Raw genomic sequence first — 22,989 nt, 5'->3', positions numbered from 1 at the left:
ATTTACATCGACTACCTTAAAAAAGGAAAATATATCAACATCGACTTTTACATTAAGTTATTGCTGCTTTTGAAGGATCAAATCATAAAAAACGACCGCACATGAAGAAGAAAAATATCATCTTTCATTAAAGCAATGCACTGTGCCACAAGTCAATGAAAACAATGGCCAAATTGAACGAGTTGGGCTTCAATCTGCTTCCCCACCCGCCACTTCGTCATCTTCAGATCTAGCCCCAAGCGGCCACTGGATGCTTGCCAAAAGATGCCCCTGGGGAAAAGGTTTGGCTCGAATGAGGAAGTCAACGCTGCAAGTGAAGCTTATTTTGAGGACAAGGACAAATCGTTTCGCGAGCATGGTATCGAAAAGTTACAAAAGGGTTGGAATGGTATAGCTCTTGAAGATGATTATGTTGATGAATAAAAATGAATTTTGCGAAACAAATTTTGTTTTCTTAGTTAGACCCGGGACTTATTGAACGATGCCTGGGGCTTATACAACGATGGGTTATGATACTGTATTACGTGGACTGAAGGAATTAGTGAGCTGTGATTTCATCCAACACTTTTGTCCTAATCCAGCCGATCTGTCTTTCGGGAAATTGAACTTGTCGATTGTGCGGAGATGAGAAAAATGTGTTGATCGCACCTGGAATCGAATACACACCTGTCCAATAAATGTCTGTTAAAGTGAATCGATAACATGTCAGTAAATACGGCCTTTAATATCGTTCTGCATGAGGTGAACGTCCCCGTCCTGCTGAAGGAGAACTCCGTGAAGGAACTTGCCCTCCCTCTTTTCTCTCTCCCCTCTCCTCCGACCCTTCTCATATCCCTTCCCTTCCTTCCGACCCCTCTCCTCTCCCAGACCTCTCTCATCCCTCCCCTACCCTTCGATTCCTCTTATGGCATCCAGATGGCGCTCTTTCGACGCTTCATCATACTTCCGAAGTCTCACGTCAAGGTATTTTATATTTAAATAAAATAAATAAAAATGCACAAGAACACTTGAGGAGATAATTTTCCACAAAATGTGCAACCCAATGGAAAGAGCGTATTTTTGTCGTCACTTATTATTTCAAATGAGTGCGCAAATTTTCCGGTGTTTTTATCAGACGTGGTAGCCCGGTGGACTACTGACCAAGGAGTCCAGGTTCGATTCCGAGACACGCCTCTGGGCACCCTCAGCTTCTCCTGTTTATATCAGAATTTCACACGCCGCTGGGCTTAATATTGGGTGATCTCTATCCTCAACTATCAAACCGTCGTTGAACAGCATTCCTCGAAGTAACGAGTTGAATATTGACATGTTATTGATTCATTTTGCCACTTATTAATGTAATCCGTTCCATCTAAGATCATGCTTCTAACACTATCCGGTTCGGTCACAGTGATATTATGTCTCGTACATCTCCCGATCTCGCTCCAAGCGACTGTTTTTTTGTTCATAGAACTCAAAAATCTATTGCAGGGTTGGAAATGTTTTACAAAAATTATTTCATTCAAGAGGTAAAACAATGGTTTTTGACGCGATCAGCTGAGGTCTACAATGATGGCCTTCGAAAGGTCAAGAAACGACGGGAGAAATGTATATATGACTCTGGATGGTGACATGTGGCGAAGTCTTAGAAATCACAAATAAAAATTAAGTTTCAATCGCGATTATTTTTAGCGATAATTTGGTTTACGAAACCCTCTCCTATGTACCTGCTGCAGTATGGGACTGAGTGCCCAATTTACAGTTCATAAAAAGTTCTTGGCTTGCTATGATATGTTTTCCAAAACATAGTTATAATAAATTAAAATATTGTTGATTGGCTACATAAGACAAATCAAGGAATTAAGAATCAAAGTCGAAACAAAGCAGAATAATCAATTTATTTGGTTTCCATTGGAGTAAGAACCTTTGAATAAAACTAAAATTTTCTGAAATAAAATCACAAAACGGTCAGGAGCTAATAATTCACCATATAAAATCATCTAATTGCATATTTAACAAAAAAATGAAGGTTTCCTCAGCAAATTTCTATCATCCTTCTTTTATGTGTTTACCAAGAGTTGAGACCGAGTTAAATACCTTTCTCGCGCCAGAGAATAATAGATTGGAGCAAATACTCTAATTATTCTCGGAAGCAAAGGGGTTTGAGCAGGGTATCTCTGTTTAGATCGTTTCAGTTCTAACTTTTACCATCATTCTTTGTGCTGCAGTCTTACTCGATTGCTCATATATTTATTGAACAAAAAATAAACGTTATCATTAATTTAGAAGATGCCTATATCTTCCTAGGTCGTGCCGACTGCCTGTCATCCAGCCATCTCTTGGTCGCTCCTGAGGGGCCGAGGGCAGAGACGACATGGCCGGCGATGTGGAGGTCTTCAGCGACTCGCGGCTGGACATGATCGGGGCGTACGTGCAGAAGACGTTGAAGCTGAAGCCGGAGAAATGGTCCCGCTTCGTAGCCAACGAGGACTCTCGTGCCGTGGTCACCGGTTTCCTCGACCGAACTGGCCCCGACATCGAAAGGGTAGGCATGGGCGACTCACCCCCCTCTCCGTCACCCTTTTTTCTAACGTAATCATATTTCCACCGACGATTCACACCATAACTGGGCACATACATTAAAATGGAGACACTCCGTGAATCGCACATCATACTCGGTCATTCATAACCTTCAAACCAACCATGTTCGGGATGTCCAGATTTGTCGCATTCATGTATTTTCATATGTGCGCTTCTGTTCCATAACTTTCAATATAGCCCTCATCCTGGGAGTGCCTGATGGCATTTTCCCTGCTGATGGATTCGCTGTGACGTAATTCGTCATGAGTGTCCGAAGACAGGAAGAGGGGAGACTATTGGGAGTATGAGTTTGAGGAAACGAAAGAATAGATATTAGACGGCATTAAGGAATGTAGAACGTATTCCGAACTAAAGGATCTTCGTCTACACCGACACAAAATCCCACAAGCCGTTGCAAGTACGTGTGGCAGGGGGTGGTAGATCCCCAGTCGTTCTGCATATATTTCCTCTAATTCCTCATGCACCTGACACCCCGCAATCATCCAAAAACTGCGTGGATAGGGGGCGACCGAAGCATGTTTCATCAATCAAGCAATATTCCTACATACATTACGAGTATTTCATGGTTAGTTGCTGTTCCTGTGCCATAGAAAAAGAGGAAAATAAAAAACATTAACAGAGGGCAGGCACAGATAAAAATCAGGCACTTATTACTAGTTAGCATTCTACAGGTTCCGGACGGACAATTGACATATACAAGAGACTTTATATACATTCACCTACACCCCACTTGGCATAAGGGTGCACGGCGGGGGGCGTTAGGACACCAGACTTAGAGAGAATTTTTTAAGAGTTTAATTTTGTACATTCCAATTTTCGCCAGCGCTAACCTGTCAATCAGAATGATTTATTTCAATATGCAGCATGGGAGTTAAAGAATTATTTTTTCGGGGCTTAGCTCCATGTCTTACTGGCACTGAAAGGTATTGCGCCTGGATTTATCGGAAACCTACCCTAACACCATAGACTGATGCTAATTATTACTTTTATGGGAATTAGGGACGTATTAGGCGGTGCTTGGAAATGCATAATAGATTTCCCTATCAAAAACCTAACTGGACCGACCAATAGGCTGCTATTTTTAATAATCGTTTGCCCAAATAGATGTCAAATTGAACGTCGGTTCCTTACCGTTGGAGTAAAAAACCATTCCTTCCGCAGGTGCTGGTGATAACGTTGAACGCAGGTGCACAGCTCTCATGCTTCACGGGCTTCCCGATTGGGTCCAGCCCGGGGGGCGGCGGCGGTGGTGGAGGTGGCGGAGGAGGTGGAGGAGGGGGTGGAGGCGGTGGTGGCGGCGGGGGAGGGGGTGGGGCGGGCTCGCGAGGTAAGGCGGCCTACTTCGTGAGGACGTTCCACAACTTGGCCGTGACCAAGGATAACATCCGGAAGACGGTGGCCTTCGGGGACATGGCCGCCCGGCCAATAGAAGAACTGGCGTCGCTGGTGGACGAGGTCAGTGCTGCCCTTGCCCTACTCCGTCGACTCAAACATCGCTAACCCTATTTCATGTTCCAAGTTACGGACCAGAAATACTTTATTGCTCAAAATATGAATAATGCTTGGATGGAAAGCAGTTTAAACATCTAAGTGATGTGTTACAATGTCTGTCCCAAAAGTAGTAGGACAGAGTTGATTAAAAAAATGCATTGCTAGAATTGATACATTCACTCAAAAGTCTTCGAAGTCTTGGGCGTCCACATACCGTTGCCATCGGGTTTTATACGCCTCGTGCGCCTTCTGGAAGGCAGCGCCCGGAATGCTGCTGAGCTCCCTCCTCACGGCCTGTTGCAACGCCTCCTCCGAAACGTGGTAATATCCTTTCAGCATGGATTTGAGGCGAGGAAGAGGAAGAAGTCTGGTTGGGCATCGTCTGAAAATTTGGATCCTCACTCACATGTTTGAGAAACTCTTGGTAGATCCGCGTGCGAGTTTACTTTTGTTCCTCCAAGAGCACTAGCGGCACCAACTTTGTACACGCCTTTCTCATGCCCATGTTCTCGCTCGCAATTCGATGCACATCACTTTTAGGGGTTCATCAGAAACCATGCAAACACTTAATCTGCGATCTCAGTCCAATGAAGCTTTCACTCTTGCAAAATTTTCGTCACTTTTTAAAGTCAAAAGGCGTCCTGCACGTTCGGCGTCTTCAACATCTTCTCTACTCTCCCGAAACAACTTGTGTCGCTCAAAAACACCCGATCTACCCTTGGAATTATCACCGTAAGCCGTATTTAGCAAGTTATGAGTCTCTTTTCCGGTTTTGCCCAGTTTCACCCAAGATTTGATGGCGCAGCGCTGTCCAATGACCGGTTCCTGACGGAGCGTGACGAGGTCACATTATAGAGGTATCGCACACAAACGATGCGCATTCCGCAAAGGCTGGGAGTCAACTGTCACCGGTCTCCAGCCTTTCCTGAGACTCCCTTCCCTCGAACCTAGCCAAGGAAACCACCGCCCGTCCGTTCATCTATCCGGGAAAAAATAAGTCCTATTACTTTTGGAACAGACCTTGTATACGCAACAAATGTATAGGCGTGCGTGTATATAGTATCTAAATCAATGACCAAATGTCGACAATTATTTTGATTTTGAAATAATATTTCTTAATTGGATAAGAAAACATGCTCAACGACTTTCATTAAAATCTCGGTCTTGGGTAAGTCATGTTCAAATTGGCGTGGAATGGTCCATGTATATTCTCAAATTAGAAAGAAATATAAGGATTGGGATAGATAAAGCATACAATTAGAATAGAAGGTTAGTGGGGATGATAAAATGAGGAAAATATCAAGATAAAAATTTCCCGAACCCGTGGATCTAAGGTCCGCGTTTGTCATTTTCCGGTGCAGCAAACATATATTCTCCCATGGAATCCTCTTACTTCCACGTTCCCCCCTGTCCGATTTTCGTCCATTGTATCTGTCTCAGGAATACATAGAGTAGAGCGGATTTGTTTGACTTTGTTTACCCGGTAGAGAATCGGGACAGGGATACACGATTCTGGGAAGATAGGGAGGAAAGGGGAAAGCGGGGAGGAGAGCTCAGGCCCCGTTGAGGGTGGTTTCGGTTCTACTATCCGTGCGCCCCGTGTCACCTAACAAGGTGAGGACGCAGCGCTTCATATAGCACCTCGCCTGCAGTTACGCAATGCGTACGTACACATGTATTTCATTCGCCGTTGGTACTATGTGAGCTCCGCGCTCATCCCCCCTTCAACCTTTGGGGTCGATTATTGCTATTCACGACGCTGACATTTCACGTGCTCATTATTTTTCAACTATGATTCCCAATATACGAATTACGTGAAAACTGAAATGGGAGTTCATTCGTGTGGTCGGTCGCAGGTGCTCGTGCCGCTGCTCTCCAACCCGGGCAACCACAAGGACTGGCCATCGGTGGTAGGGCGGGACATCAAGAAGCACGTACACAGCCTCAAGAGTACCGTATACCAGGTGAAGGGCCAAGTGTGCGGGCAGACGGTGCTGCCCCTACCCGTGGGCGTGGAGAGGGTCCATGCCGTGCACGACACCCTCCTCGAAAGGTCAGTCATTCACTCTCTCGGAGAGATCGCACGGTGGAACGGCACACTGAACGCTGTGCATTCGTAGAGTTCATTCTAAGACATTTCTCCCTCCTTTCTTGGAAGGCAAAGTGAAAATAGCTCGACTTTTCACTCATTGCTTTTCAGTTGCACTGATTTCCCCCGCATTGAAATATCCTTGCTAGCGTTTTTCGTCTCTGACTCACGCGTTGTTTCCGACATACCCCAATTCTTGTAACATATCTCCCTCATGTCCTGGGAGTCTCTCCGACAATACACCCAAAGGTTTCCCGCTCGATCCCTTGCTCTTTCTCTCCTTCTAACGTGAAACTGCAGGGTTATTCTTTGAAAACGACACTGTAACACAACACTCTCCCTTTGCATTCTCGTCGACATACAGCCCTCAATCTACCGCGACTCAATCTCTCGGTCTATCCAATTCAACATTGAACACAAAAAGTCCACCCCCGAGGCAGTCATATATTCCGCTTCATAGCTCGTGTATTGACCGCCATTTTCCCAGTCGTAGGATGACAATTTGTTAACTTACTACACCTTTAGGGTAACTATGCTGCGCTCATAACAAAAGTCCATTTCCAATTCCAAACCGATGAACTAATTTTTGGCGGACTTCTGGACGCGTTGCGGCCACACTTCCAGCAATTGCTGTCCATTTTCGCCATCATACGAATATTTACATTATCGGGATTTTTTATGTTAAAAAACAATGACTATAAATCCGTAGCCCTTAGGCACGGTAGTCCTGTGGGTAAAGTTCTGGGCTACTTCCCCTCTTCTCTCTAGTCGGTCTCGGATATCAGATACTGTTGTAAGTCCTAATTTGGGGATTTTTTTAAAAGATAACAATTGATATTTTATTTTCCTATTGTTCATTTATTTGCTACAGTAAAGCACGTCTTCCTTGTTTTATATTTTTGGATTGGATCATACACTTTAATATAGTCTACTGATATCCTTTTGAACCGTCGAGCAATGTCCATGTGTACCTACACATTTTGTGCTGTCTTAATCAAATATTCGTTATTATTGGCCTCTATTTCCTAAAGATTTCAATGACTTTTTTCGGCGGTCATTCCTCGTACCTAAGCTGTAGTCTCCCAACTCATCACCATTTCTTCCTTCGCCTACCGTCGCGCTCCTATCCTCCAATCACTATTAAATGTGTCCCTACAGGAAAACCCGCCTGTAGACCTAAAGAATGGAGTGTCATATTAGCTTCCATCGTAATATCTTGGAATGAATAACTGAGGTGGTTTCACGGTGCCATCCACAACAATATTTTTAATGTGACAGCATCACCGAAATGTCCGCCCCACTGTTGTCAGATGTCATTAGTCCTTGAGGAACAGACATTATGTGAACTATCTTTCGTCTGAATCCTACCCTTCGACCTATCTGGCATGGGTAACCCCACCAGGAATAAACATCATTGCTCTCGCCATCACAGCTCTAGGGGCTATCGGAACTTACAATTCCTTCCACCAAGTAAAAATTGTGGTCCATGGGGAGTCCTCATCGAGATAAAACAGTTTTTTAGCATAATCCGTAGAGGAAGTACTGTATATTGAATAAAGTAATAATTGAATTACACTGGTGACTTTATTTGAATTAATCTAGGCCATTTTTACCCTCAATTATATGATACTCGAGGAGAGCGAGTGAGGCTTGAATTTAACCGTAACCCTCTCTCTCTCTCACACCCTTTCTCTCTCTTTCTCGCCCGGGGATGTGCAGCGGCGGCGAGGAGGTAGACCTGTACTTCAAGAGCGCCATTGAGGGCGTGGTCATCAAGTGGGCCACGCAGATCAACGACGTTCTCTCCGAGGAGCCCTCGCAGGCATTTAGCGGTGGGCAGAACCCAACGCCGTACGCAGGTGAGCGCATCCCCCACCTGCTGCCCCGCGATGCGCCTGCGCATTCCGCGCCGACTCTCTTCAAAACGGAACGAATGTCGGCGACGTGGGGCATAGTTTTGCACGGCTCGGAAACATGGTCGTTGAGGCAAGAGAAACGCGCATATTGGAGAATTTTGAGGTGTGGGTGCGGAGAAGAAAAGGGAAAGTGAAATAGAAACGAAGGAATGACTTCTAGTTGTGACGGGGAAGAAGAAAAAGCTGTTAGGAGAAATTCGATGATGGCAGGAGTTACAAACCGAGAGGTAGTGGGATTATGGAGATGGAGATGTAAAGAGGGAGGAGGGGGAGACAAAAGTACCCTGGGTGGAATGAAGGGATGCAGGGAAAGTATGTGCAGTTGAAGAATTGTTTACTTTCGCGTAGTTAGTTGTGGTATATATGCAAGGTTTGTATAAAAAGTATTGGTAGCAATTGGTTCCTGATATGTGCGTGAAGTGCTGAATTCAGACCGTCGGTTAAGCGTGCGCTTCATCGCAGACTGTATTGATTTGATAAGATGACAGTGCACAGTCCTTGGTTTCAAATGTCGTCTTCTTTTAAATAAATTATCTTTGGGAAGTTCTATTTATTTTTCACACAATTTCAATCGAAAATCTCATGTGCATTCCATATACGAAATTAATCCTTATTGCGACATACATGCGCGGTTTCTTTTCAGCTCTATGAGTTGCTTTCATTATGTTTGCAATCGCCAGAATTTTGTAGTCGTTCTACCATTGGCGGCACCCTAGGCCAAAGAGTTTAGAGAATCAGGAGAAGAGTTTCGCCCAGCGGCAGTTAGAGTCATAGGTGCTCGCTCATCCTGCGACTTCAAAGGAATCACGCACAGCACTTATAAAATGCGGAATGCCTAAGCAACAGGATACTATATATAAATGCTCCTATTCTGACGTGTCACTGTCAAAATTCCGGATCGTATCTAGCTAAAGCTGAGTATCTCGAATGCGGGATATCAGTTTTCATAAATTTATTGAAAATGAACAGCACATAATGTGCATTGAGTATGAGTAAACATTTATTTATTCGTCCTTATTACCTCCTCCCGCTCCCCGGACTACAACCTTGACGTGGTGGAAGGGCTTGTGCGTTCCGATGACCCCTAGAGCTGTGCTGGCGAGGGTAATAATAATTGCTCCTGGTAGGGTCACCCATGCCAGATAGGTTGAAGGTTAGGAGCCAGACGAAAGGTAGTCCACGCAGCGTCTGCTCCTCAGTGAGGCGGCTGCAATGGCGTCCGCCCCCGTGGGGCGGCCAGTAAGTGATGGTGTCACGTTAAAAACACTATTGAGGAAGGCAACGGGAAACCACCTCAATTATCATTCCCAAGATTAACATGATGGACTATACAGAGATTTTAAGTCCTGGCAACTACGGGGCTCGGCCCGATTGGCCGTGTGTCGTGCCCGGCAGCGGGGGAGGCAAGGCTTCCGCGGTCGTCATCCCACGAAACCCTTGCAAGGGAAAACCACCAGCAGCAGGACAGAAGACGCAGGAGAAGAAGAACAAATTAGTTAGAATAGGAACGTGGAATGTTAGGACAATGATGAGGACAGGGAAATTGGAGAATGTTAAGCGAGAAATGGAAAGTGGAGAAATAGATATTTTAGGTCTATGCGAGGTGAGATGGAAGGATAGCGGGGATTATTGGAGTGATAATTATAGAATAATATACAGCGACGGGGACGAGAGCCGACGAGGGGTTGCCATAGTATTAAACAAAGAGGTAGGAAGAAGCGTATTCAACATAGAGCAGGTAACGGATAGATTATTACTAATAGAGATAAAAGCAGAACCGACGAACTTGGTTATTATTCAGGTATACATGCCTCCGAGCAACCATAAGGAAGAAGAGGTCGATAGGATATACGATCAGTTAGAGGACATAATCGCGTTTATAAGGTTTGCTGATGATCAAGGTTTAGTTTTTCAGTCAGCCAAGGGGTCGCAAGCATTGCTTAGTGAATTGGAAATTCAGTGCGACAAGTATGGGATGAGAATCAATATTAATAAAACAAAGGTTATGCGATTTTCTAGAAAGAAAAAGGCTAAGCTAAACATTAAAATAGGAGGGCAAAAACTAGAGCAGATAGAACAGTTTACGTATCTCGGTAGTGTTTTGGACCAACAGGGTCAAAGTAGTAGGGACGTAAGGAGAAGAATTGCGCTAGGCAAAGAGGCTTTCACAAGGAGAAGGGAGTTGATGACGGGGACTTTGAGTAAGGATGTTAAGAAAAGATTCGTAAAAACTTTGATATGGAGCGTAGCTATGTACGGCGCGGAAAAGTGTTCATTGAAGCAGGAGGATAGACGTAGACTGGAGGCTTTTGAAATGTGGGTGTGGAGAAGAATGGAGAAGGTGAAATGGACAGAGAAGAAAACAAATGAGGAAGTACTAGGTATGGCGGGCGAAGAGAGGGGTTTGTTGGGAGAAATCCTATGGAGGCAGGAAAAGCAGATGAAGGAGTTATTGGCCGGCAATGGGATGTTGAAGGCTGTAATTGAGGGGAGAATGTTAGGCAAACGAGGAAAGGGAAGGAACAGGATAGGCATGTTTGACGGGATGAAGGGAGGAAGGAAGTACTCAGAGATGAAGAGGTACCTGATATAGAGGAGAATGCGGGATTTTGTGTGTTGTTCGGAGTAATAAAATATTTATTTGGTAGTTGTGCCCATCCAGAAACCTACCTTAACCGATGGATTACCTTAAAAAAATGACCTCCTCCCTCCTCACGGTCTGCATTGTAATGATGGAAGGATTTGTGCGTTACGATGAGCTCTAGAGTAAGTAGCAATGATATTTGCTCAGTAGCAATGATATTTGCTCCTGGTACGGTTGCGTATGCCAGATAGGTCGAAGGTTAGAAGTATGACGAAAGGTAGTCCTCATAGCGTTTTTTCCTCGGTGAGGTAAAAGCAAAGGCGTCTGACCCCAGTGCGGCGGCTATTAAGTGATGGGACACGTTAAAAATACTGCTGAGGAAGGCAACGGGAAACCAACTCCATTATTAATCCCATGAACCTATGATGGGCAGGATTATTTGAATGAGTCCTGGCAACTACGGCACTCGGCTCAATCGGCCGTGTGTCGTGCCCGTCAGTGGGAAAGGTAAGGCTTCCGTGGTCGTCATTCCACGAAATCCTTGCAAGGTGAAAGAAACAGCAACATAGAAGATACAGGAGATGACCGAACCAATTCGAAGATTTTGAGGACAGGGAAATTAGAATATCCAAAGGCGAGGGAATATAGATATTTTAGGCCTATGCGATATTAGATTGAAGGATAGCGAAGATACTCATGGGTTAGGAATGATAATCATAGATTAGTATATGTTGGAGGGAGAGAGTGCCAGCAAGGTGTGGCAATAGTATAGAACAAAAAGGTAGAAAGAAGCGCAGTAAACATAGAGCAGGTGAGTGTTGCATTATTACATGTAAGTAGAGGGAAATGTTTGGCGGTAGTCCAGCGGTAGATTGTTGGATTACTGACTGGAGGGCGCGGCTTCTATTCCCAGGCAAGCCTCTCTGGCCACCCTCAGCTCCACCCAAGCTATGTGATTTTTCGGGTACCAGGTCTTCCTGGGAAACCATAACCGGCACAGGGAAAGGACTGGCCCCCCTACCCTGATGGGTGAATTTCACACGCCGTCGGACTTAGTACTGGGTGAACTCAACCATCACCTATTAAACCGACCTCCGGGTTGATTGCTGTGTTTATGGTTTTAGTAGAATTCAAATATTATACAAAAACTTGGTCATTATTCATTTCTAAATGTCAACAATTACGGAGGAAGGCGTAAGAAATCCATTCGAAAAGAATAAATAATTTTGGGTGTCTCTGGGATGTAAAATTTGATAGCTATTAGTAATTGGAATGTGGATCTGGGCAAAGAGAGAGATGGGGGTGACGTAGGGTACTACGGATAAATAACAAGGAATTACTGCGGGGAGAAAACAATAGAGTTATGCTGAATACGATTCAATTTCAATTAGCACTTGGTTTAAACACCACACTAGACATTGGTATGTTCGAAAGTAAAATGGCCAGGGATTCAGAGATATATCAGCTAGACCACATTATGATAAAGAAGAGATTTTAGAAAATTGTGATAAATTTTCACACTTTCCTGGGAACAAATGCTCGTAGAGATTGTAATTTAGTACCAATTGAGTGTTGCGTCATATTCAGCAGGGTGATAAAAAGAAAACGGATAGAGAATGTAGGAGCGTTCGCATGAACGAAATGATAAGAGTATCTGAAGGTACTAGAAGAAGTAATGAGTAGGGACAGGAAGACGGATATAACAGAACAATGATGGGAATGTTACAAAAAAGCGATATCGAATGACGCCAAAAACTATTTTGGAACATTTAATGGAGAGAGAACAAAAACACCGTTGATTATCGATAATTATCAAGATAGACCAGAAAAGGTATTACTGATAACTGAGTCGGAAATTAATGCTTTAACATAAGCATGGTGGAAGACACACTGATAGAATTGAAAAGCTTACAAAGGAAGAGAGAAATGGATCCACTGTAAAGAAATTTAAAAATCATTTAGGTTTGAGGATAATCCAGCTTTAGTCTGCAAGCATTGATGAGTGCTTTGAAAAGTCAGTACCCTAGATATGGGATGAGAAAAATGTAAACAAAACAGAGTTTATGTAGTTTAAGCGATAGAGGAAAGATGAGGTAAATATTGAAATAGCCCATAAACTAGGAGAGGTGGAACAGATGACCTATTTTTCAATTGTTTGGACAAAACTAGTCAAAATTGTAGGGACATCAGAATAAGAACTACTTCAAGCAAAGGAGGGAAATAAGAACAGCGAAATTGAGTAAGGATGTAGGGAAAATAATAGGGAATACTTGATTTGGAACGTGGTTTAACCGGCACGAAAACATGGTCATTGGCGAAAGATGATAAGTGTAGACCGGCGGCTTTTGATATGTGGGTGTTTAGGATGGAGAATGCCAAACTGACGAAAAGAAAAAGCAGTAGATATGCTTGACGTGGATGGGGAGGAGAGGTGACTGAGAGAAATATAAAGAATTCAGGAAATATGGATAGGGAGCATTTTAAAGGGGCATGGAATGTTGAGGACGGTAAGAGAAGGAAGATGATCGGAATGTTTGATGAAATGAATGAAGGAATGTATTAGGAATTGAAGCATGCGGCTTTTTTAATGTGGAGTTTTCTGACAAGGAAAGGAATTGGCACTCCTACCCTTATGTTAGAATTTCGTATGCCATATAGGATTTAGTGTGGGTCACGGTGGTCCAGGGGGTAGAGCGTTGGAAAACTGACCGGAGGGTCCCAGGTTCTTTTCCCGGGCAAGGCACTCTGGGTACCTGCAGCTCCCCCCAAGCTATGTCATTTTTCGGGTACCAGGTCTTCCTGGGAAACCATAACCGGCACAGGGAAAGGAACTGGCCCCCCTACCCTGATGGGTGAATTTCACACGCCGTCGAGCTTAGTACTGGGTGAACTCTGCCATCATCTACCAAACCGACCTTCGGGTTGATTACTGTGTTTATGGTTTATAGGGTTTAGTACTGGGTTAATTCTACCATCACCTACTAAACCGACCTTCGGGTTGATTAATTTATTTATGGCCTTGTAGGGTTTTCTGGTTGTGTCTTGCCAGTCTAAGCGAAGCTTTATTTCCTGCTCAGACTGTGTTTATCCTAAACCTACGTTAAGCAATAAACTACCAATTAATTTACTAAAGTAAAATCTCAAGAGACACCGATATTTCAATACCTTTTTCAGTCCCTGGTTTTTATAAGGTGTGTGTTTACAGCTTCTTACTTTCCTTTTATTACTTAGAGATCAACTTCTGGAATGCAAGATTTAAGAACTTGGAGTGCATATACGAGCAGTTGAAGGACGAGAGGGTTCGCAAGATGGCGGTTATTCTGGAGAAGACCGATAGCGCCTATTTCCCTTGCTTCATGACTCTCTTCAAGAACATCGTTGGAGGTAAGCGGCCTTGAACTCAACATTTCAAATATTTGATAAATCTTGAATTTAATCCTGGTTGCATGAGGGAAGACCAACTTGGTAGAATCCACTAAAAGTTTTTATTTTGCACGACCATGATTTCGTTGCAAGGCAACGTCATCAGGTGTCGATCAACAAGGAAAATTTACTTGTTTAGAAAAGGGGACAGCATTAGTTTAAAGTGCGTGTTACAAAATTCCCTTGCTAATTTTAACAACTATAGCAAATACTGAAATACTAAGGATACATGGGGATCGAGATGGTGCGGGGGCTAGCGTACTAGCTTCCCACCCAGAGGGCCCGGGTTCAAATCCCGGCGGTGTTGAATATTTTTCAGAGGTATCTCGATCCCTACTTGAGGTGCTTTGTGGAGGGCACTTTGAGTGAGTACGCCGTCCGTCGGATGGGACGTTAAGCTGCGGACCCTTTGGCGCCTTTCGTAAAGAGTAGGCTAATGCCGATGCCGGGTTTCTCTCCACCCTTCATCCTTTCCTGTCCATCCCATATGGCGCAAATGACCTCAGCTGTCGGTCGCCTCCCCTCAAAACTACTACTACTAAGGATACATGAAATCTTTTCCTTGAGCTCACGGGCAAAGCAGTCAAAATTTCATTCCAAGTAAATTTATAACGGATAACAGGGCACATAGAGGGTGCAACGCTAAATTTAGGAAATCATCCCGAAGTCAAATGCTATTTTACGCCAATATAAAAAAATATTATGGATGATATATAGTATCAAGTGGTAAAAGGAATGAGATCACTTATGATTGATTACAAGATTCTCTTGCAAGATACTCTTTGCGTTGTCATTTAACTGAATGAATCCAAACGTTCTTTCCGCGTAACTCGGTACATTTTTAGAACTAATTACTTAATAGTATCCTAACAAATGTCTTTAAGCGCTGACGTAGAGATTTGCTTTGTTGCAATGGGAATGCAATATTTACCGTTATTCATTTACTCGACATTATATCGTACCATATCGTATCTATAACGGAGTCAATCCAGCCTATTGAATGATTAATTGTTAAATTAGCAAGAGCTGACGCGTTAATAGAATGAGTATTTTAAAAGTGGAATTGATGGAGCTGAACTGAGAAGCTAACAACAAATAAGATAAAGAGGACATTGAGACAACATTATAGGGATCAGCCTGAATATGTAGTATTTGTTATTGACAGATAAAACGTAATGGGATACAAAAATGCATGAAGCATTGCAAGACCTTTATAAATATATATACCATGTGCCCACTTATCAGCCAACGGCCATACCACGATAAATACACCGGTTCTCGTACGATCACCGAAGTTAAGCTGGAAAGGAATAAGATAACGAGGACATTGAGAGAATGAATACTCAGGGGATCAGCCTGAATATGTGGTATTTGTTATTAGCTAGATAAAACGAGGAGTTAAAAAAATGCATGAAGAATTATAAGTTTATACTATATAAATACAAAAAACATATCCCTCTTCATCAGGCAACGACCATACCACGATGAATACACCGGTTCTGGTTCGATCACCGAAGTTAAGCATCGTCGGGCCCGGATAGTACTTGGATGGGTGACCGCCTGGGAACACCGGGTGTTGTTGGCATTAATTTTTTTTCTCTTTTTGGCCGTTTTTGGGCATTTCAAATGCTCAAAATTTCTTCCACCAATTTAAGACTTTATTTTCACAATTTTGGCTAGCACTTCAAACAATGCAGTTGTTTTTCTCTTTAATTTATGAACAATTTTATCATCAGATTCGTCAGTCAATCCACCGCCACTGTACCGTTCCTTCCTTTACTGCGTCGTACTTTTAAGTGTTTCGGCGTTTTCAACAATAAACAAATATTCCCTTGTTTTTTCACGAGCAAACGTTTCCTAATTGTAAATCTTGATTTTTTTAAAAACGTCGATGTTTCATATACCTTGCTCAATAAATCCGTTTTATAAACTTACAGCAGCTTGTTTTATTATGTAGGCGATAATGTAAGCCTAGTGATTTTTTGAGTGACATAAAATATATTATTTTGATACATAGTGGACATTGATACTAATGTTTTTTAAAATGTTATATTACTGCTTAGTTCAGACTTAGTTGATTTCAAAATACTTCCAATTTTTGAATAGGCGATAAAAACGTTCATTACGTATGCATAATCATATTTTTATGTATATATTCCCTGCAAGCCACCGCCAGGGTGTATGGCAGGGGTGAATACGCAGCAGACTAATTTTGTCCACAATATGACACTACCGCGGTCAGAAAATGCTATCCTGATCCCTTATCGTTCGTCGAAAAATGACATCTTCAATCTATCATTTCTACACTTAATATCTCTAATTTTACTATCATGATCTCTCCCACAGTAGTACAATTGGCTAATAATACATTTCCAGAATCACTGCTAAAGAGAAGTCCTTCCAATTAATGCGAGAGATTTAATCTGTAATTTAACTTTCGCTCTGTGAGTGATTCCCAGCCTAGCTGCTCCAATATTTTGGATACGCTTCTACGTTTATCATAACAAAATCTTAAAAATCTAGCTCCTCTGCGCTGCACACGATCCAATTCGGCAAGTATTCCAACTTCGTGAGAATCCCATATCCCATATACTTGCAGCACATTCTAAATGAGGCTTAACCAACGACAGATAACATTTCTCTTTAACTTTTTCATCGCATTTACCTAGTACTCTTCTGATAAATCCTAATTTTTTGTTAGCTTTTCCACATATTCCCCGTACGTGTTTTACCCTGAAGAGATCGTGAGTAAGGGGTGAACCATGGTATTTAATTGAGTCTACGCATTCCAATGGTGTTCCCAATGCAGTATCCCACTTACATCTTGAACTGAACGCCACGCTGAAGGCTTCCGACTGGGAAACAATAGAGAAAATAACGTTCGGCTCCTCCCGCAGGTTCAATCATCGGTTCGGGAGACGCAGATCAAGAAATTTCATAAGCTTTCCAATCGACAACATCCTACTCACAACGACGGCCACAAGAAGGACCAGTCCATCATCAACCTTACGGATGTCGACTTATCCGAAGCGGCTATCTCCATTTTATCGAGAGGATTGAACTTTGCCATCGCACCGACACTAGTGCCAAAGGAGAAAATTGTCACAGAAGTGGAGTCCGCCGTCCGCAAGCTTAAGAAAGAAGATGCAGATGACGTCAGAGAAAATGTTGCACACATTATTCGCCACGCCAAGCCTCCATAGAAGAACATATCGTCTGCGGAAAGACGGGCCCTGATGGAACTTCGCAACAACAAAGAAATACTAATACTACCAGCATACAGGTATTAGGGCAACTCTACTGTACTAATGAAGAAAAGAGATCATGAGAACAAAATTTCTCTCATGCTCGAGGAACCGACATAATTGAAACCGAAATCCGATCCGACCGCCAAGAATGAGAAAAATGCTAGAGCACTTATAAAAAAGTCATCCATCCCAAAGGAAGAGCATAGGAGTCTATTCCCATCGGCCGCCAAGCCACCAAGGCTCTATGGCTTACCAAAAGTACACCAGGATGGCGTACCACTTAGACCTATCGTAAGCCAAATAGACGCTCCGACCTACCGGCTCTCCAAGTACCATGCAAGTTCGCTCCAGCCACATGTGGGGAATACACCATCTTTCGTGAAGAATTCTGCCCACTTCATAGAAATTTTGAAAGGGGTGACCATTAGCAAGAACGACAATATGGTCAGTTTCGACGTATCATCACCATTCACCAACTTATACATGGAGAAATTCGAGGAATCAGCGATAGAGACGTATTCGAAGAAACCCAATCTATGGCTCAGGCACGTGGATGGCACATTCGTTATGTGGCAGCACGGCATACAAGAGCTGAGTGATTTCCTGAGTCATCTGAACAATCAGCATCGGGCAATGCAATTCACGATGGAGTTGGAGAAGAACAAACAGATACCCTTCCTAGACGTTTTGGTAAAGAGGAAGGAAGACGGTAGCCTAGGCCACGCAGTTTACAGGAAAGCGACTCATACCGATCGCTATTTAAGTTCACTATCGCACCACCATCCAGCGCAAAAGGCTTCTCTTGTGGCAACTGTAGTACACCGTGCCTACAAACTTTCTGATGCTGAGTCGTTATCTACAGAGAAGAAACATATAATGACAGCCTTGCAGAAAAACTGGTAAGAGGTCCGTGGTCCTAAAAAGGACCGCCAAGGAAGAGAAACGCCGCCTCAACCATAGTGAAATACGGAGCGACGCGGAAACGACCAAGATCTACGCCACGATACCCTATATCGCCGGCACAAGTGAAAAGATATCTTGGGTACTGAGAAAGTACAACATTGCCACGAGATACAACTGTCTCACTAAGGTATCCCATCTACTTCCACGGCAAAAAGATAGAATTCCCAAGGAATTGCACGAGGGAGTCTATCAGGTGCCGTAATCATGCGGAAGTTCATACATAGGCGAGACAAGCCGAGCAGTGAAAACACGCCTAAAAGAGCACGGAAGGGCTACTAGGAACAAGCACTTCAGTGTATCAGCTATTGCTGAACACGCTTGGAGCGGACCTGGCCATGAAATCAAATTTGACGAGACCAAGATAATATCCAAAGAGAGAAGATATAATCTCAGGCTAATAAGAGAATCGATCGAGATACTCAAAGAAAAAGATAACTTCAGCAGAGAAGATGGCTTCCGCCTATCAGGAGCCTGGAAAAGGATTTGGCGGGAAACCCCCCGACCAATCACAGAGCAGGGAGGGAGAGGTGAAACACATATAAACGCGGCCAAAACAACGTCCCCGCAACCGCTACCATCTTTGCAGCCTTTCCTTTATTTAATTTTTCCACCCCGAAGAGGAGAAAATCCTAAAACGGGGTTTCCGTATTGTTTTTATTATGTTTCAATGTATATTTTATAAATTCTTGTAAAACTGCGGAAACTTTGCGGAAAGTAAAACTGAAACTGAAAACGTCCCGGCACTTCTACCTGAAGACGCTCGTTGAAACACGGGCGAAACTGTTGTCAGAAAACAACCTACGCGGTGACATCCCGAGAATGGAGAGTTTTTCAAAATGGAAGAATGTAAGCAGAGTTTGGTAAAATGAAGTACAAAGAGTTTAATAATAAATTGAGACGGGAAACAAATAACCCACAAGAAGCATGGTGGCAAACACAGAGCGAGGATATGGAAAGTTTGCAGAGGAAGGATGAAATTGGTGCGCTCTACAGCAAGGTTAAATCTTTATCGGGAAGTATGAAGGGAAGATCTATGCTAACAGTTAGAGATGAGGCGGGTAAGATAATAGTTGACACAGGAAATATCTAAGAGAGATGGAAGGAATACATAGAAGCACTGTATGGTAAAGAACTTTGACCAACAAAGTTAGACATAGAAAAGGAAAATGACGTAGAGAAATCTTAGGTCCAGGCATACTCGACGATGACATAGAAAGGGCATTGAGGGAGATAAAACTAAATAAGGCCATGGGAGTGGATAACATTCCTGCGGAACTACTGAAATGTTTAGTAAAATGTGGGAAGAAGAGGCTATACGGACTGATTCGTAGTATCTATGAGGAAGGAATCTGGCCGGAAGACTTTGTGAGATCAGTTTTAGTTCCTATTTCGAAAAAGATAAAGGCTACATCATGCGAGGACTACAGAACAATAAGTTTGATATTTATTTATTTATTTTATTTATTTACACAATTACGTTGCAATTAGGCAAATTTCCTGGTGGCAACGGTCAGGTTAGGTCAAAGATTACTCTAACAACGAACATTACATACAAACACATAAAAACAGAAAAGAGACAAAATATTTTTACATAATGACACTTCCACATCACATACAAACAAACTTCCACATCACATACAAAATGCCGTCCACATCACATACAAACAATATTTTCAAAACTACAATGAAGTTTATTACCCAATGGCTACTTTACATTTCAACTTAAAACTTCTAAAATTGGATGGAAAGGGCTCAAACAAACCTCCAGGCAGCTGGTTCCAATCAATAATAGTTCTATTTAAAAAAGAGTATTTTTTCTTATTGGTTTTTTGAGTCCTTATTTTTATATTGTGGCTATGGTCGTCTTTTCCCTTAAAGTTAGGCTTTCTATCCCTTGCCATAAATCTTCCCACGCTTCGTCCTTTTTAACAATTCTATACATCGCGCCTAACCTACTCCTTTTTCTTCTATTTTTCAAACTCTCCCATTTCAGTACATCTAACATATCCGTGACACTATCTGTTCTTTTGTACCTTCCGAGTACATATCTTGCTGCCTTTCTTTGAACTTTTTCTATCTTTTTAATATGTCCCACCTCATATGGATCCCATACTATGGAGGAGTATTCTAGGATAGGGATAACCAGTGCCTTATATGCTTTTTCTTTTGTGGCTACGCTACTTCCTTTTAAATTTCTCATCACCCAATGCAATACTTTAAATGCCTTCCGTGTCAAATTATCTACTTGGACTCCCCACCCAAGATCCCTAGTTAAATAAATGCCTAAATATTTGCATTGACTGGTACATGGGATTCTTTCTCCAAAGAGGGTGTAAATTTCTTTTTCTGCATTCTTTTTATTTGAAAATTTTATATGCTTACTTTTACTTATATTAATGCCCATATTATTATTTGTAACCCAGTCACCAAGGCTATCGATGTCATTTTGTAATACTACGTGGTCATTTACGTGTTCTATCCGTCTGTATATAATGCAGTCATCAGCAAAGAGTCTTATTTGGGAATGTAATTTTTTGGTAGATCGTTTACGTAAATTAGGAAGAGTAATGGCCCTAGAACACTACCTTGTAGAACTCCTGCTAATACGCGCATATCCCACGCAGCTAAAGTTGTTCTCAAGATCATCAACGAAAGGATAAAGAGTAGGGCAAATGGTTATTAGGGGATGATCAGTATGGGTTTAGGAAGGGGATAGGTACACGTGATGCTATTGCAGTAATGAGATCACTAATCGAGAGGAATATAGAATACAATCAGAATTGTATTCGCCTGTTTCGTAGATTTCAAAAAAGCGTTTGATAGAGTGAATTGGGAAAAATAATTAGTGTATTGAAGAAATAGGAATGGATTGGAGGGACAGGAGGCTAATCCGCAACCTGTTCATGTCTCAGACTGCTCAGGTGTGAGTGGGGAACGGGGAGTCTGGATGGGCAGTGTTAGAAAGAGGTGCAAGGCAGAGTTGCCCATTATCACCGCTGTTGTTCAACGTATATGTGGATTTGCTGATGTCCAAGCTCTAGTTTGTCAGTCAGCCAAGGGATTGCGACCATTGCTGAATGAATTGGAAATTCAGTGTGACATATATGGGATGAGAATCAACATTAATAAAACAAAGGTTATGCGATTTTCCAGAAAGAAAAACGCTAAGCTAAACATTAAAATAGGAGGGCAAAATATAGAGCGGAGATTAAATACTTAGGCCTTACCCTCACTCACGACCTCTTCTGGGTGAAACATATCGAGTAATATGTGGGTAAACCTACACAAAATTAAAATTTCTTAGAAGAGTATGTAACGGAAGGTGGGAGAAATGTAACGAAAATGTCAAAGAGTAATGTTATCTTTCGCTGGTTAGACCTCATTTAGAATATGCTGCAAGTATATTATGCAATCCTCACGAAGTTGGATTGATTGCCGAATTGGATCGCATGCAGCGTATAGGAGCTAGATTTGTAAAATATCACCATGACAAACTTAGTAGGGTATCCAATATATTAGACGATATAGGCTCGGAATCACTCACGGAGCGAAGGTTAAATTACAGATTAAATCTTTTGCATAAATTGGAAGGATGTCTCTGCAGCAGTGATGTTTAAAATATATTATTACCCCCATCGTACTATGGTAGAAGAGGTCATGTCAGTAAAATTAGAGAGATAAAGTGTAGAGCAGATACCGGTAATGCGGGGAAAGTGTTTCCTTTTTTTCATTCTAAATAGCCTAGTATGATACCATTTTCTCATTTAGCCTATTAATCGACCTTCTGACTATCAACTCCTCTCGTATTCGTAAAGAAGTTTATTCTACTTAGACGGATGCACCCGTTGGAGCTATGGCCTACATTACTTGCATTATTTTACATGTATATATTGTAACTAAAATTAAGGAAAACTTACTTTTTCATGTGTCATGCATGGTGCGTAATCACCCTCTGCCACACACCGTATATGTGAATTGTAGGGTACCACGTAGAGAGATAGAAAATATCCTCATACATGGAATCTGTGATTCATTCAAACTTTCTTCAGACTTTGTCAGTGACTAAAATAATGTTGAGTCCTGTAAGTTTTCCGTGACGCGGGTGCAAAAAAAACAATTAAAACAATTAACTCTTAATATCTCTTACACACCTAAGCGGAGGAAACTTAAAAACTATCTTTTATACCAATTCTCACTCTACCTGTATAAAGAGCACGATGCTTAAGGTAAAGAAACGTCATGGCGCACTTGCCTGACTGCATGCACTGTATGTCTTACGCTCTTGTTCCATAGTAAACGAATCAATTCAACTTGGCCATATTGAGGCTGGCGTTCGAATGGCAGTGTAATTTGAGCTCCCCAATCACACAAAGAGCCCAGGGAAGCATTAATTTCTTTCGCTCCTTTCAGTAAAACTGCCCTGGCCTCGCAGCCGAGCGGGCGGATGCATGCTCACGAATGCGTGACGCCTGCAGCACTGCCCTGCGCCGTTTGACGTCCTGCCCATCACCCGCCTACGCGCTTGCACACGGCGTTGATTTTTTTACTCGTCAGAAAATTATTTAATGAATTAAACTGCGTATTTATCGCAGATTAATTTTTAGAGATTACGAAGTTCTTCCAATTTGTTTTTTTCGGTTGAATTATGGATTCGTTTAGAAAACATTTCCATATTACCGCGCCTTGCATACTGTT

The 22,989-nt window shown here is 42.4% G+C and overlaps 1 protein-coding gene and 1 non-coding gene across 2 annotated transcripts in view; both read left to right on the top strand.

The window, feature by feature from the left end:
• Dhc93AB (Dynein heavy chain at 93AB) overlaps window positions 1-22,989 on the top strand; it is a 169,222-nt gene that overhangs the window by 11,430 nt on the left and 134,803 nt on the right. The window contains exons 2-7 of the mRNA XM_071591717.1: window positions 2,287-2,524; window positions 3,742-3,762; window positions 3,958-4,035; window positions 5,928-6,124; window positions 7,880-8,019; window positions 13,892-14,044. Coding sequence (XP_071447818.1) covers window positions 2,354-2,524; window positions 3,742-3,762; window positions 3,958-4,035; window positions 5,928-6,124; window positions 7,880-8,019; window positions 13,892-14,044 — 760 coding nt within the window. The 5' untranslated portion in view covers window positions 2,287-2,353. The remainder of the gene's footprint in view (window positions 1-2,286; window positions 2,525-3,741; window positions 3,763-3,957; window positions 4,036-5,927; window positions 6,125-7,879; window positions 8,020-13,891; window positions 14,045-22,989) is intronic.
• On the top strand, window positions 15,550-15,668 carry LOC139694474 (5S ribosomal RNA). The gene has a single exon (XR_011702151.1). It is a non-coding gene; the product is annotated as a 5S ribosomal RNA (ribosomal RNA).

Source organism: Hetaerina americana, unplaced genomic scaffold (genome assembly GCF_022747635.1).
Source record: "Hetaerina americana unplaced genomic scaffold, ioHetAmer1.1.p SCAF_5, whole genome shotgun sequence".
Classification (NCBI taxonomy): domain Eukaryota; kingdom Metazoa; phylum Arthropoda; class Insecta; order Odonata; family Calopterygidae; genus Hetaerina; species Hetaerina americana.
The sequence above is the reverse complement of the archived record's forward strand: the minus strand, read 5'-3'. Positions and strand labels throughout refer to the sequence as shown.